At 37.1% G+C, this 13,050-nt stretch overlaps 1 protein-coding gene across 2 annotated transcripts; it reads right to left on the bottom strand.

Annotated features, from left to right (window-relative positions):
• Positions 1-1,709: 1,709 nt before the first annotated feature.
• LOC122018612 (calcium-dependent protein kinase 18-like) lies at positions 1,710-12,597 on the bottom strand. Of its 2 annotated transcripts, XM_042575976.1 has the most exons (13): positions 11,860-12,597; positions 9,379-9,509; positions 8,782-8,823; positions 8,450-8,561; positions 8,270-8,348; positions 7,998-8,167; positions 7,020-7,146; positions 6,497-6,612; positions 6,310-6,417; positions 4,544-4,606; positions 3,263-3,436; positions 2,093-2,280; positions 1,710-2,003 (listed from the first exon to the last, which is right to left on the bottom strand). In XM_042575976.1, exons 1-12 carry the CDS (start codon positions 12,184-12,186, stop codon positions 2,119-2,121), a joined length of 1,611 nt encoding a protein of 536 aa, XP_042431910.1. In that variant the 5' UTR covers positions 12,187-12,597; the 3' UTR covers positions 1,710-2,003; positions 2,093-2,118. The 2 variants fall into 2 exon arrangements, with proteins under 2 accessions (XP_042431910.1, XP_042431909.1); XM_042575975.1 differs by having other exon boundaries at positions 1,710-2,280.
• Between the last annotated feature and the right edge of the window lie 453 nt (positions 12,598-13,050).

Genomic DNA, 13,050 nt, shown 5'->3' with positions numbered 1-13,050 from the left:
TATACTCCCCAATCTGTAGGGCCCCAAAATGACTTGGCAGTTCATTTTTAAGGACTTCTGAGGAAAAAGGAGGACCCCTGGAATCTGGGGCTTTACTCAGCAAGCATATTTTTTCCTTTAGGGGGCTTCAAAGGGGAGTTTCCTCAGAAGACCCCAAGGATTCCTCCCTCCTGGTCGAGATCTCAGCCGGAGCTTGGAATGTGTCTTTAGGTGTTTCACCAACCGGTTTGATCTTTGTTGTTGCATGGGTGTCGCCTCAAGAGGTTGAGATAGTTGTTCATTGGGGGCGGAGGGCATGGGGACATTGGTAGTTGAGTTTGCCCCCATAGTATCGCCTGGACTGAGGCCGCTACGACCTTGTTGAATTCTTCTGTCGACATGGTGATAATATTTGGCTTTTCACTAGCCTCAGCATTGGATCTTCCAGTGTCATCCATCTCAATACACCTCAATGTAGTTCTTAACTCAGATTTCCCATAGAAGGTGTCAATTTGATCCTACTTGAGGTCGCAGACGGTCAACTTGCCAATGAGGTGTTGCTGATGTTGATTAGCGAAGAGCACAGGAATAGTTGTCTCGTTGCCTAGGAGGAAAGAATGAGTTAGGGAAATGTCCGGAAGGTTCCCAGCGTTGTTATTCCGATGCCCAAGTCAGTTTTTGAAGATGAAGAGGAAGAAATATTCTAAAATTAGGGTTTTGAGAAAATGTATGTGTATACCTTTTCCTTGTAGTACCTCCTTTTTATAGGAATAGATCCTTCTTATCATGTCTCCATATTTTCCTCGGACGTTACCATGTTCTCCATAATAAAGGGTCATTACTGTCCATTTACTCCAAAATAACTGCTCACGTTCTCTTGTCGCCCTGACAATAATGTGAGTGGGGTCAACAATTCCTCTTTCATAACAACTCTCCCAAGTAGTCAATGGGAGTTGGGAGTCACGCAATAGCCGGAAGTTGTAGCCCGAAGTTATAGTCCGGAGTTGGGAGTCACAAGTTGCAACTGGGAGTTGCGGGTGGGAGTTGGGAGTCATGAGTTGCAGCCAAGAGTTATAGCCAAGAGTCGAGATTTTTCCTTATTGCCTTGACCTCCCCCCTAATATATTTATTGACTTTACTGATCACGTGGCCTCTGAAGAATACCCCGGATCAGATAGTAATAGTTATGTTGTCAATGTAGACAAGGTGGTTAAGAGTAAATGTTTTATTACGAAAGTTCTCGAATGTTGATAGTAATTATGTCACCAATGTAGACAAGGAGGCGCCATGGTTGTTGGAATTGGAGGTAGAGCTCTTCACTTCGATCGTGTGGAGATTCGAGTGGTGTGTCTAACAAATGAAGTAGGATTTTAAGCAAAGGAAGGCCAATGGGTTCAGGCTTTGGAGGGGACTTGAGTGATAGATGACCTTCACAAACTTGTCGTGTGATAATCTTGTTCTACTTCGTTTCACTAGACCGACGATGGAGAGTTTAGGAGGAGAGAAGGGGTCGATCAAAATGTTTAAGTATTGGAGATCCACCTCTGGTGGTTTAGGATGAGTTCGAGGAAGGTTGTGGACTAATCAGAGAGCTTGTTCAGTGCCAAGTCAGGCACCGACTGTAGTCACGTGTTTGCCGCCATTATTGTCTCCATTATTGTTGATGACCATTGTCTATGTATAGGATGTTGTCATTGGATATTTATGGGAACATGAAACAAAGATCCAAATAGAAGTTAAAATGAAACAAAAAACTATAAGAAAACTAACTAGAACAGGTATGAGTATGTTCTATTCATGCTGAACTTGAACAAGCATATACACAATAACACAACAAGTTTGGTGAAAGACATGAAATCATTGAGTAACCTAATGTACAAACGGTGTGATGAAATTCTTTTACATCCAAATTGTAGACCTTTCACATAGTTCTTACCGATGTTCTTCTCGCCATCTCTAGTTCTTATAGCTGATTGCAACACTGACACGGGTAAAGGCTAGAATAAGCATTGCCCACATCACTCCTGACAAAGCCCGAGAAACATTGGGAGAGGGATATAGAGCATAATAACCAAAGCAAGGCAAAGACAATATAACGTTTACATCTGCCAACCTTCTCTTCCTTATTGACAAATCAAATTAGAAAATTTGGGGATTCTTTACACCAGATGGACTAGGAACATTGGAACTCATGCTTGCGGTTCTTAAGAGCTTACGGAATTCCGACAAGCTGATCTTGCCATCTTTGTCTATATCAGCTTCTTCTAGTAATGGTTCAATTGAGCCCTTCAACCCGGTATGCTGCGATCAAAATTGATTCGTAAGTGTGAGTTTTATTACAAGAAAACAAAAAAAAATCGAAAGCGGTTTGAACCCCACAAGGACTCGAACAAACACAAAATCTTTTCACAATAAAAAGATGTAGACATTCTACCACATTACACAATTTTTCATCACAAAACGCTCTACAAGATGCATGGGTACAAAGCTCGGAGTGTAGTTATTCCATGTTCAACATCCTAACCTAAAATGGCTAATCCAAATCTCCTCGTATCCGTTGTACCAAAATATCCATTTTTTATCATCAAGTTTTTCACATAAATGTTTTTCTTTGGCGGTGACATCTAGGTTAAATTGGCATCATCTTGATCATTTTTCTGCATGAAATTTTGACAGAAAATAGGGTACTTTGGTACATGTTGGAGAAGGCCTAGATTTAGCAATTCGAACATGGAATTCATAACTACAAAGGATCTCGTTCGAGTCTTGGTCCTCATACATTTGTTATAATGTACTACTAAGTCCTAATCATGCTCTCTAAGAGTAATCTGACATTATTATTTTTTTTAATAAACCAGATGTCCAAGCTTCGCTCAACTAATCCTCGAGGTAGACAGCCTTCCCCCGGTTCGCTTATTGGGTAAATCTAGAGCACAGCTTTTGCACTTAGAGGCAACCTTCAAAATATTGATCCTTATTGGGATTTGAGCTATGGTCCTCCTATTTGTCCCCCCAAGTGCTTTACCACTGCACCACGCCCATGGGAGCATAGTTTGTGACTTCACATAGTTTGGTACCACAACATCACATAGTTTGTGACTTCAAAAAAATTCACTAAGGATCCTACCTTTCACTCAACTTCCGATCCCCCAAACTCTGGGACTGATTGATGAATTTTATTTGACGAATGAACTAACAAATAAGCAGGTTGGCAAACGATTCGCATATGTTGTTGTGGCGACTGCAAACTTATGTAAGAGACTATAATGCTAAACGGGTTTACCATTCTAAGTTCCTCTGGTGTAATATATCCATCTCCATCCATATCAAATTTATCGAAAGCCGCTTTACATCGGACGCGCCACTTCTCAGAATCGTGCTCCTCCATCTGATGCACATGCAAAGTTGCTGCAACAAATTCTGTGAAATCAACAAGTCCGTCGGTATTGCTATCAATCTGCAGAATAACATAGATTATCAGTTCGAATGAACTACACAACAAAAAAACTAAAGCGCTAGCTGCACAAATAGCAAATGAAATATGGAAGCGGATATCTACCAAATGGATGATAAATAGAGATCAGTTGACATTTAGTGTGTCGATCGTGAATTGAAGCTACACAATGAGTTAAAAAAAAAATAGGGAAGTAGAGAATTAGAAATGGATGATGAATAGAGATCAGTTAAGATTTAGTGTGTTAATCACACATTGAAGCTATACAATGAGGAAGCTAAAACATTAACCACCCAAATAGCAAATAAAATATGGAAACAGATAGATTAAGAAATAATAATCAGTTAAGTTTTAGTGTTAATCAAATATTGAAGTGATACAAAAAGTAAACTAAAGAACTAGCCACCCAAATAGCAAACACAGATTTAAGAAAAGGATAATAAATAGAAATTCTTTTAATTTGGGTTTAGTCGAAGTGACTCTTTGTTTTTATGACACATATATGATAACTTCTTGACAATAGAAGTCATGGATTTCAAGAATTTAGGGTTAGGGCAGTAGGCCCCAACAAGTCTATATTGGGTTTAGTTTCACCCTTCTGTTCATAATCATGGGAAAGGAAATATGTTAGTGATTCAATTTTTACATAAAAAATGCTTGTTCTTCCACAAGAACAAGAAAACAATATTATGAAAAAAGTGTTGAGAAATACAAATTTTGAAAATAGAAAATTGTTTCCAGTTTCCATAAACACAGTCATCAAATTTAATGATGCGGTAATATAGAATTTCAGAAGAAATATTTTAAGAAAAGTAACCTGATCAAAGTTTTCGTTGTGACTAGGAAAACAAGTTATGACAATATATGACAATATCATACGCAAACATAGTCAAGCATAGTTAACAATGAGCCCAAGAAGATCAATATTGCTCGTCCATATTATTCCACAGAGAACTGGATAAAAGAACTACATGTGTTCTACCAGCAGTTTGTAGAGGAGTAGACGGTAGCTGAATCATATCGGCATTAGATATAAAATTCTACACAGAGAGCAGAATAGCAGCTGAATCAACAGCCACAACTATAATGGTATTGAGCTATGAGACTTACAGCCTGAAGAATCTCTAGTACACGCGGCCCCCTTAATCGCCAAGGCACATCCTTTGCAAGAGCCTGACCAAAGAACCATAAACCGCAGGGTTATAGAGCATATATTTTCAAATTGATTTTAATTTATGCAATGATCATGCACCCATATGTTGTCTAACACTGTAGACATTGAACACTGGAGCAAAGATACACAGTGCAAAAATCAAGACAAATGTTAGAGGAACTAAATTCTACTTCAAGCCAGATCAATCTCTATAGACAAAATCAGAACAAGAAAGTAGTGGTGAATTCAAGTTCCAGTAGTGTAGTGACTAGGAATTTCAGCTTCTAAATCGATACACAGTGCAAAAATCAAGACAAATGTTAGAGGAACTAAATTCTACTTGAAGCCAGATCAATCTCTATAGACAAAATCAGAACAAGAAAGTAGTGGTGAATTCAAGTTCCAGTAGTGTAGTGACTAGGAATTTCAGCTTCTAAATCTTCCTTGCTAAGCATGTAGCATTATAGGAATCACATCAACGCTACTCACTCATTTTTGTCAAAATTTTGTGAAAATTGCAAAAGTCACAGGAGACAGTCTGAAACTGAACAAAACAAAACAAAGAGTGAGAAGAATATCCTTGAGATTCAACAGCTTGTATATGCAACACATGAATTAGCATAGGTTCCAACAAGACCATCAGAAATCTGTAAACACGGTTTCCTTGTTATCTGTCACAATAAATCTATAGCCTTAAGAGTGCATTTAAAGGATCGTTTTGATTTTTTTTTCCCTCAACAAGACTAAATCCCTGATCTCAAACACCAAAAGCAGTCTGAAATTGTATACTGAAATGGTCACTATGTTCCACCGGTAAGAACATGGGCCATACAGTACAATCTCTTTTCATGTAGTATTGTAGTGTCATGTTATACTCAGTGTATAAAGAGTTAATTAGTTAATTATTTTATTCCAATGGTTTGCCATATTACGGTATGATATAAATAAGTTAATCCTATATGTGATTGAATATGTGAGAAGAGCTACTTGGCCCTCATATGCCATCATTAGGAATAATTTTAGGCTATGAGTAGGTGATGAACACATCAAAGTCTAAGCTTTAAATGAGGGAGGTTGTAACACCATAATTTTGTCTCACATGACATTGTGGCTAAGAAAAGATCTTTATAGGTTTAAATGACTGAATTACTATTTACTTGAGCATAAGCATTTTACACTATTAGTTAGGCCCAACAAGTTAATAGATTAAGGCCTAACAAGTTAATAGATTAATTCATTTATTTAGACTGACAGTGACAAATCTATGTATGATGATTGTTACATGTGTGCATCAAGAATAGGCAATTTCATTATATAGTCAACACAAACTAAATGAAGTTTTATATCATTCTGCAACAAAACTGGTTAGCAATGATCCACAATATTAACAAATAATTGTTTTATTCTTGCATATCAGGATGCAAAGATTATACTTTTTTTTTAAAAAACTAATACATAAGCAAACACACACACAAATCTTGTAACATAATATGTCATAGAGAATATCAGTATTACTGGAAAAGGTAAGGCAAACTATTAAATGGAAAATAAACGTGCGTACGTTCCAGAAGTTCGATTATGGAATAAAATCCATATAACTAATCATTTGTTGTATTTGTTCAAGTTATATTGGGCAATTTTCAAGAACATTAGGACCTATGCCATAATGATTTTAAAAACTAAAGTTTACAAAAGCACCCAAAAAAGGTCTATCAAGACTAACCTGTCTCATTTCATCAAGGCTTATTGAACCACTTTTATCAATATCAATTAGTTGAAACTGGTCCCGGAGATCGGCTAACTCATGTTCATCAAGAGTACTAGCTATTGCCTGCATCGAGAGAATTAGGGGCTCAGAAAACTTTGTTATGAAAAATAAATGATAAGAAACTCTGGGCATAAATATTTACCCTCAATGCAAACTGCTTTAGACGACTATACTTCACAAATCGGCGCATATTTGATAAAACAGAAATATCCAGTGGGATTTCTGATGCACTGCCCCCTTCTCTCACCCATGGGTGGGCTGCAAGTAGAAAAATTGATAATCAGGGAACTTGATACAACAATGGAAGCTAATGACAATAGCATCACAGCATTTCAGATATAAGAAAAAGTTGAATCTTAAACAGTGAAGAGGTTAGAATTTAAGAACTATGCAGAACGATTCGACATAATGTCAAACTTGAACCATGTGCATAATTTCAGAAAAGATGGGAGATAGTACAGAAGAACAACAACAAAAAACTCAGGTGGAAGGCATACCCAAAGCTTGGGCAGCAGTAAGTCGCACGCATGGATCTTTTACTAGTAATTTAAGAACTATGCAGAACGATTAAACATCATATCAAACTTGAACCGTGTACATAATTTCAGAAAAGATGGGAGATAGTGCTGAAGAACTACAACAAAAAATTCAGATGGAAGGCATACACAAAGCTTGGGCAGCAGTAAGTCGCACGCGTGGATCTTTTACTAGTAACTTCTTGACAAAGTCCTTTGCACTGTTGCTTACCTGTGGCCATGGCTTTCGACGAAAATCAGGCTTGTTCTTTAACACCTGCAAGCCAGCAACAAGGATACTTAAACATTCTACAAAAAAGGAAAAAGAGAGAGACAGAATATAGTTTGTACAGAAGAGAAAAACAGAAACATATGGAGCAACATTAAGTAATACAAACTTGTTAAACATATGGAGCAAAACTCTTTTGTGTTTCAACATCTACATTTTCAGATTCTAAGAAATAAAAGTAACAACAATAACAACAACCAAGCCTTATCCAAGAAATCAAAGTAACTTGTTAAATTTAGTCAACATTAACGTTCCTAGATTAAACAATAAAAGTTGCCCTATGTTGGCACTTAGCGACACAAAAGAAATAATGTTATATTTTCTTCAGTGCAGATAATTACGAGGCTGCAAGATAACATTGCAAAAATATATTGTATGTCAAACCAGAAATATATATATTATATGCACATACTAATAATCAAACGATAACTTTTCAGGTGGAGAATTTTAGCCCAAGCAATCATGATAAAAATATGAATATTAGAGAAACAAATCCTTGGTGAGAATAAAGATCTACATTGGATAAAAAAATAACCATTATTCAGAAAGTTCATAGTTGTATTAAAACAATTTGTATTAACATAGTAGTATAGCAAAGACTTTTAGAAGAATGCAAAAAATTCCGATAAACCAATCCGTTTGGAAGTTGAATCAGAAAGGATAAAACACAAATGTCTCAATGACAAAAGTAGTGTGTTCCATCTTTCAGAATAGCAACAAGAGGTTTTTTTTCATAAAGCAAGGAGCACTTAAGCAGTAGTATTTTGTTTTCTTTTTTTTTCCTTTCAAATAAACAAATAATTAGAAGAATTATTGATCTAATGAGTTTGAAGATTCACCTCTCTAAATATTCCATCCTCAGTTCTGTCCCAAAAGGGACGTCTTCCACAAAGAAGAATATAAGTGATCACCCCTATGCTCCAAACATCAGATTCAGGGCCAGATTTTCGTTTCAACACCTCTGGAGCAACATAATATGCACTTCCAACAATATCATGGAATTTCTTCCCTAGATAGTGCAAGTATAAGTTCCTAGAGAACTCTTCAAATACAATACATATATATCATGAAAAAAATGCAAATTCAGAGATAAGCACATGATAAGGCACACCTGGCTTTATAAAATCAGACAAGCCAAAATCTGTCGCCTTCAAAGACGAATCATCTTTAGTTGATTTAAAAAGAAAATTCTGCAAAAATTCATGTCAACCTTTCGGAATCAAAATCAAAGGAGCTCCAACAGGATCTCAAGCTATAGGCAGAATAGTTCAATATGCCAGTCAGATTTTACCTCAGGCTTCATGTCCCGATGTACCAAACCATGCAAATGACACTCAGCTGCTACTTTGAGCATCTGTCTCACAACTATTGCTGCATCTTTCTCAGTATAGCGGCTATCCTTTCTGGGAAAATACTATCAATTTAGAAAAAAATATAACAATTGTACTCTTCTTAGACTCTATAGAACTGTGATTTCTGTGTAGCACTTGAACTACAGAACAGAAAAATAGATACCAAAGTCCACAACATAGTAAAAGTTTAGAAAACACATGTAAATTTAGCAAAGTAGTTTTTCAATTGAGCCAAGAAGATACAATATCTCATAACAGTAGAGGAACTTACTTGGACAATATCCGATCCAGTAATTCACCTCCCTCACATAACCTGATAAACAAGTGAAAAAAAAAACAAACATGACACCAGCATCAAAGAAGAAATCAGATGGATATTATCATTTGTATTATTGTATCCAGATTTACAGAAACATATTCTATGACGGAACTATCTATCAAGAAAGGCTATTGATTGAAGATGTTACCGGTAATATTTGCATTCAATATTACCACATTAAAGAACATAAGGAGAATAATCATTATGCAAAAAAAAATAAAAATATGCTTACAAAAAGGGAGGTTAAAAAACTAAGCCTAACATCAGAACCATCAGTTTGTAATGTATCATTAACCTCCAAAGCAGGTGCATATGTTGATTCCTTTTAATTAACATGCAAAAGATATCATTCTATTTTTATTGACTGGCTAAATTTTTATTCTAAAAATGACAAAAAGTGAATTTCCTATCTTTTATCTACAATTCATAGTTGAGGGATTTCAAAAACCCAAAAGAACCTATTTTGCAATCAAAATAAATTGACAAACATGAAAATCTTGTATATAATGATTTCACATACTACTAAAAGAAAAGATTGAAGAAACTTACTCCATTACTATATACACATAAGAGTCATCTTCAACTGCTTCATGGAAATGGACAACATTCTCATGGCCTTTAAGGGCTGACAGTATCCTTACTTCCCGCTTCACATCCTCGACAGCAATTGGAAGGACCATCTGGTAAGAAAGAAAGTTAATTTCCCACAATAATCCATCTCAGTGAATAAGTGCAATCCCAATCTGGTGTTCCAATTTATGCTTACATAGTTACATATAATGCCTGCGAATATTCTTCTCTTAAATTATATAGGTTTACATAAATAACTACTCATGATGGCATTCCTTTAGTCTTCCTGTGTGTACTCTTCAGTGTTACCAAGTGTAAGGATAATCATTCAATTGGGACTGCATTGTATGGTCTTTCCTTTTGTTTTTGACGGCTGCTTAACCTCATTACTTAAATATTCACAAAGAGAAATTTCTGCATGCTCCTTAGATGAATCTCCATTTACATTATCTCCACTAGTGTTCCGGATATGCTTTTTCACAATTTTTATAAATGCAAATTGATTTGCTTTTCCACTTACTGATGAACTTTTCTTGTGTATGCACATAATCAAAAAAAGACTAAAGTTCGTACTCCTCATTTGCTTTGTTTCCTTGTGAGTATAGGAATCATTTTTAAGTCCATTTTATATTTGCTATCTTGTGCATTACTTGACATAAATCTTTCAAAGCACTGTCAACCTTTGATTTAGTAGAAGTGGAATCATCCAATGATCCTTCCTTTACTACCTAACCTATGATCTGATGATTCTCCTTCTCAATTCCTTTTTGATCAATTCAGATGTTAACTGGACGTTGATAATGCTACTTCCTATAAATTCACCAAGTCTTCTTCACATTCTGGCAAATTTAAATGCACCACCTCTATGTCACTGAACCAGCTACCTCAGACTCTCAGTTCTAACTCAGAGACAATTTTAGAAAGTCCGCAGAACTCTGTTGATCTATCTCCTCAAAGATTGAAGTTTGTTGCATCTAGAAAGAGGATAAGAATATCAAGACTCACTCTTATGAATCTGTTCAGCACTATAAAGATAGCCTCATAGTTACAGCTGCTAATCAAGAATATCGATGAAAATTCTAGGACCTCTTATTGCTTGGATTACTTATTTTTGAAGGTTATTGGCAATTGCAGGTTGTTGGGCAATGGAAGCCATTTAAGATGATTGATAAAAATCCATTTTGCATATTGAGCTGACACAGCAGAAGAAGCATATAAGCTTCCTGTAAAGGAAAATGCTTGTCCTCTGGGAGAATCCGCTTCTTGCATCAAACAACATGATCTAAGAGACAATCTATAAAGGTATTTGTTGTTAAGATAATGATGGGCAACTATCAGTCAAGACCCACATGGACTTCAACTATCATACTTGTGAACAACTATCAGTCAAGACCCACTTGGACTTCAACTATCATACTTGTGAGTCAGTTTTATCTGTTACAAAGACTAACAAGTTAGTCTTGCTGTACATAGGGAGATCACAAAGTTATCATGGGGAAATGATATTCAGATGTCAGCATACCAAAGAACTTTGTTGTACATAGGGAGATCACATAGTTATCATGGGGAAGTGATATTCAGCATGCCAAAGAACTAAAAATTTAGTAAAATAATTTATATCAAAGGTATTGAACTTCTCAGACATTTTTCAAAGAATGAAGGTTCGTTCATTTAAGAATGAGTATTTTTTTTATCTCGAGCAAGATACAGTCAAAAATCAATTAGAACCAATCCTATGTGTTGTAGATATCTGTCTTGATTACATTTCATCATCCAATCATTTCCGCATTCTGGAAAATATGCAGTCATCATCTATCACTTTATTGCCTTTATTTGGTTTCTCTTCTTGTTAATAGATCCTCTGTAAACAAAGACGACTGTGTATACAATTCATCGAATGAAGATAAGTTGGACCATCATATATAGCTCAATGATTGTCAACAAGGAGAGACTGCACTTGCTTGCTGTTGATGAGAATAGGTTGGAAACATCAATCATTAAAAGATACACAAACTTAACAAAGGAAGTTAGCTACCGCTTAGATTATCCAACTTTCCACCCAATTCTAATGGCAATCCCACCGTTTCAAGAATAAAAATTCTGCTAGTGATCCACCTTATCCAGACAAGACCAAAAAGTTATTCGGAATCTGAAAAGAAAATTGCTCCAAGAAATAGTTCACTTTTTGTTCAGGGAGAGAACAATCTTTAAAATGTATGCCGTTCTTCAGGAGCTAACCTGGATATGAATCCCCTTCCGACTCAGTATGAACCTCAATAGGAAACTGAACTGTGCTCAAATTCAGATGTAATAACAAATTCCAAAATCTATTCTTCCAACCTTTTCACACACTCCTTTAATTGCATGCTCATGCATTTCTCAGCCGACCAAAAAAAGGAAAACCTTCAAAACCCTGAAAAACGACTGAAGACAAGCAAGAATACACAGTTGCAGATTTACCTTATTCTTGTCTATCCTCTTCACTGCCACCCGTTCTCCGGTTGTCTTCTCAGTGGCGACGAAGGTGTACCCGAACTGGCCATGCCCGAGCAGCTTCCCAATCGAGTACCGGCTCTCAAAATCTTTTGCGTACCCAAAGTCGGTTCTTTTCCCGCAGGCCACCAGTCCGGCGGGCCGTTTCTTCGCCCCTCTCTCCTTCGGCGGCGGCGGCTGCTCCGACGGCGCCTTATTCCGCGGCCCCTCCGCCTGCCGCTTCCTCACCGACCCGCTGCCGCTTCTGCTGGAGCCACCTGTGACCTTGGAATCCGCGGAGAAGCACACGCCCATTCTGCTCCGATCTGGGAGATTCGTCAACCATCAATGGATCCAGCTAATGGGGGCAAAGCCGAGGCCTATAAAAAAGGGGGCCGACGGGGCGATGATTGGAGAAGAGGGAAAGGTGTAGGAAGATGGTGGGAAGGAAGGAAGGGGGGTGGCAGTGGTCAAAGGAGGAGACCGCCTCGGATTGAAGGCAACCCCTCCATTTCTTCCGCCTTTTCACCGTTTCTTTCTCCCTCGAACTGGATCGAATCCAAGATTGTTAAGAACACCATCGAGATCGCAAGAACAATCTTCCATGAGGAAAGTCGCCATAAAAAAATCGCCTTTTTTGGGGGTCCAAAAATGAACTGGATCTTCGATTCTTAGTTCGTTTCTCCCACCAGTCGGTTAAACTATTCCCCCTTTAGCGCACGGGTGCTCTCCCCTTCACTAACTTCACATTTCCACCTGCACTTTAATTTGGTTAAACGACGTAGGGCCCCACTTCACTACTTACCTGGTCTAATATTGGGTACGATATTTAAGCGTAGCAGTACGAAGCCGTCCAGGAATCCGCCAAGCTTCGATCCTTTTCTGCCTATTGTCACATATCAAATTATGCAGTATGTTTCAGGCCGGCCGGACTAATTTGCAAAGTGGGCGGTCTTCTGATTCGTCCATCAAATAAATTCGAAAGCGTATGCAAGGCTGAGTTATGTGTGTCTATTGTCTTTTATATATCAGATATTCCTATCATACCCTCTCACTAATTATGTGTACACAGTCCGGCCTTATATTTATTTCCTATCAAATAAATTCAAGAACTCCTTAATTTCACTAGTAATTTAATCATTGTAAATACACCCTAATTACTTAAAAAATGTATCATAT

This window comes from Zingiber officinale, chromosome 9A, assembly GCF_018446385.1.
Source record: "Zingiber officinale cultivar Zhangliang chromosome 9A, Zo_v1.1, whole genome shotgun sequence".
NCBI classification, from domain to species: domain Eukaryota; kingdom Viridiplantae; phylum Streptophyta; class Magnoliopsida; order Zingiberales; family Zingiberaceae; genus Zingiber; species Zingiber officinale.
Note: the sequence above shows the minus strand (reverse complement) of the source record. Positions and strands in the feature narration are given on the sequence as shown.

Excerpts from the sequence above, each read along its gene's own strand:
- LOC122018612 (XM_042575975.1), bottom strand. The coding sequence starts at position 12,186 with ATGGGCGTGTGCTTCTCCGCGGATTCCAAGGTCACAGGTGGCTCCAGC. Across the intron at positions 8,824-9,378 it reads TATGTGTATATAGTAATGGA|GTTATGTGAGGGAGGTGAAT; the intron begins GTAAGTTTCTTC and ends CTTGTTTATCAG. Across the intron at positions 3,437-4,543 it reads TACTAGAGATTCTTCAGGCT|ATTGATAGCAATACCGACGG; the intron begins GTAAGTCTCATA and ends GTTATTCTGCAG.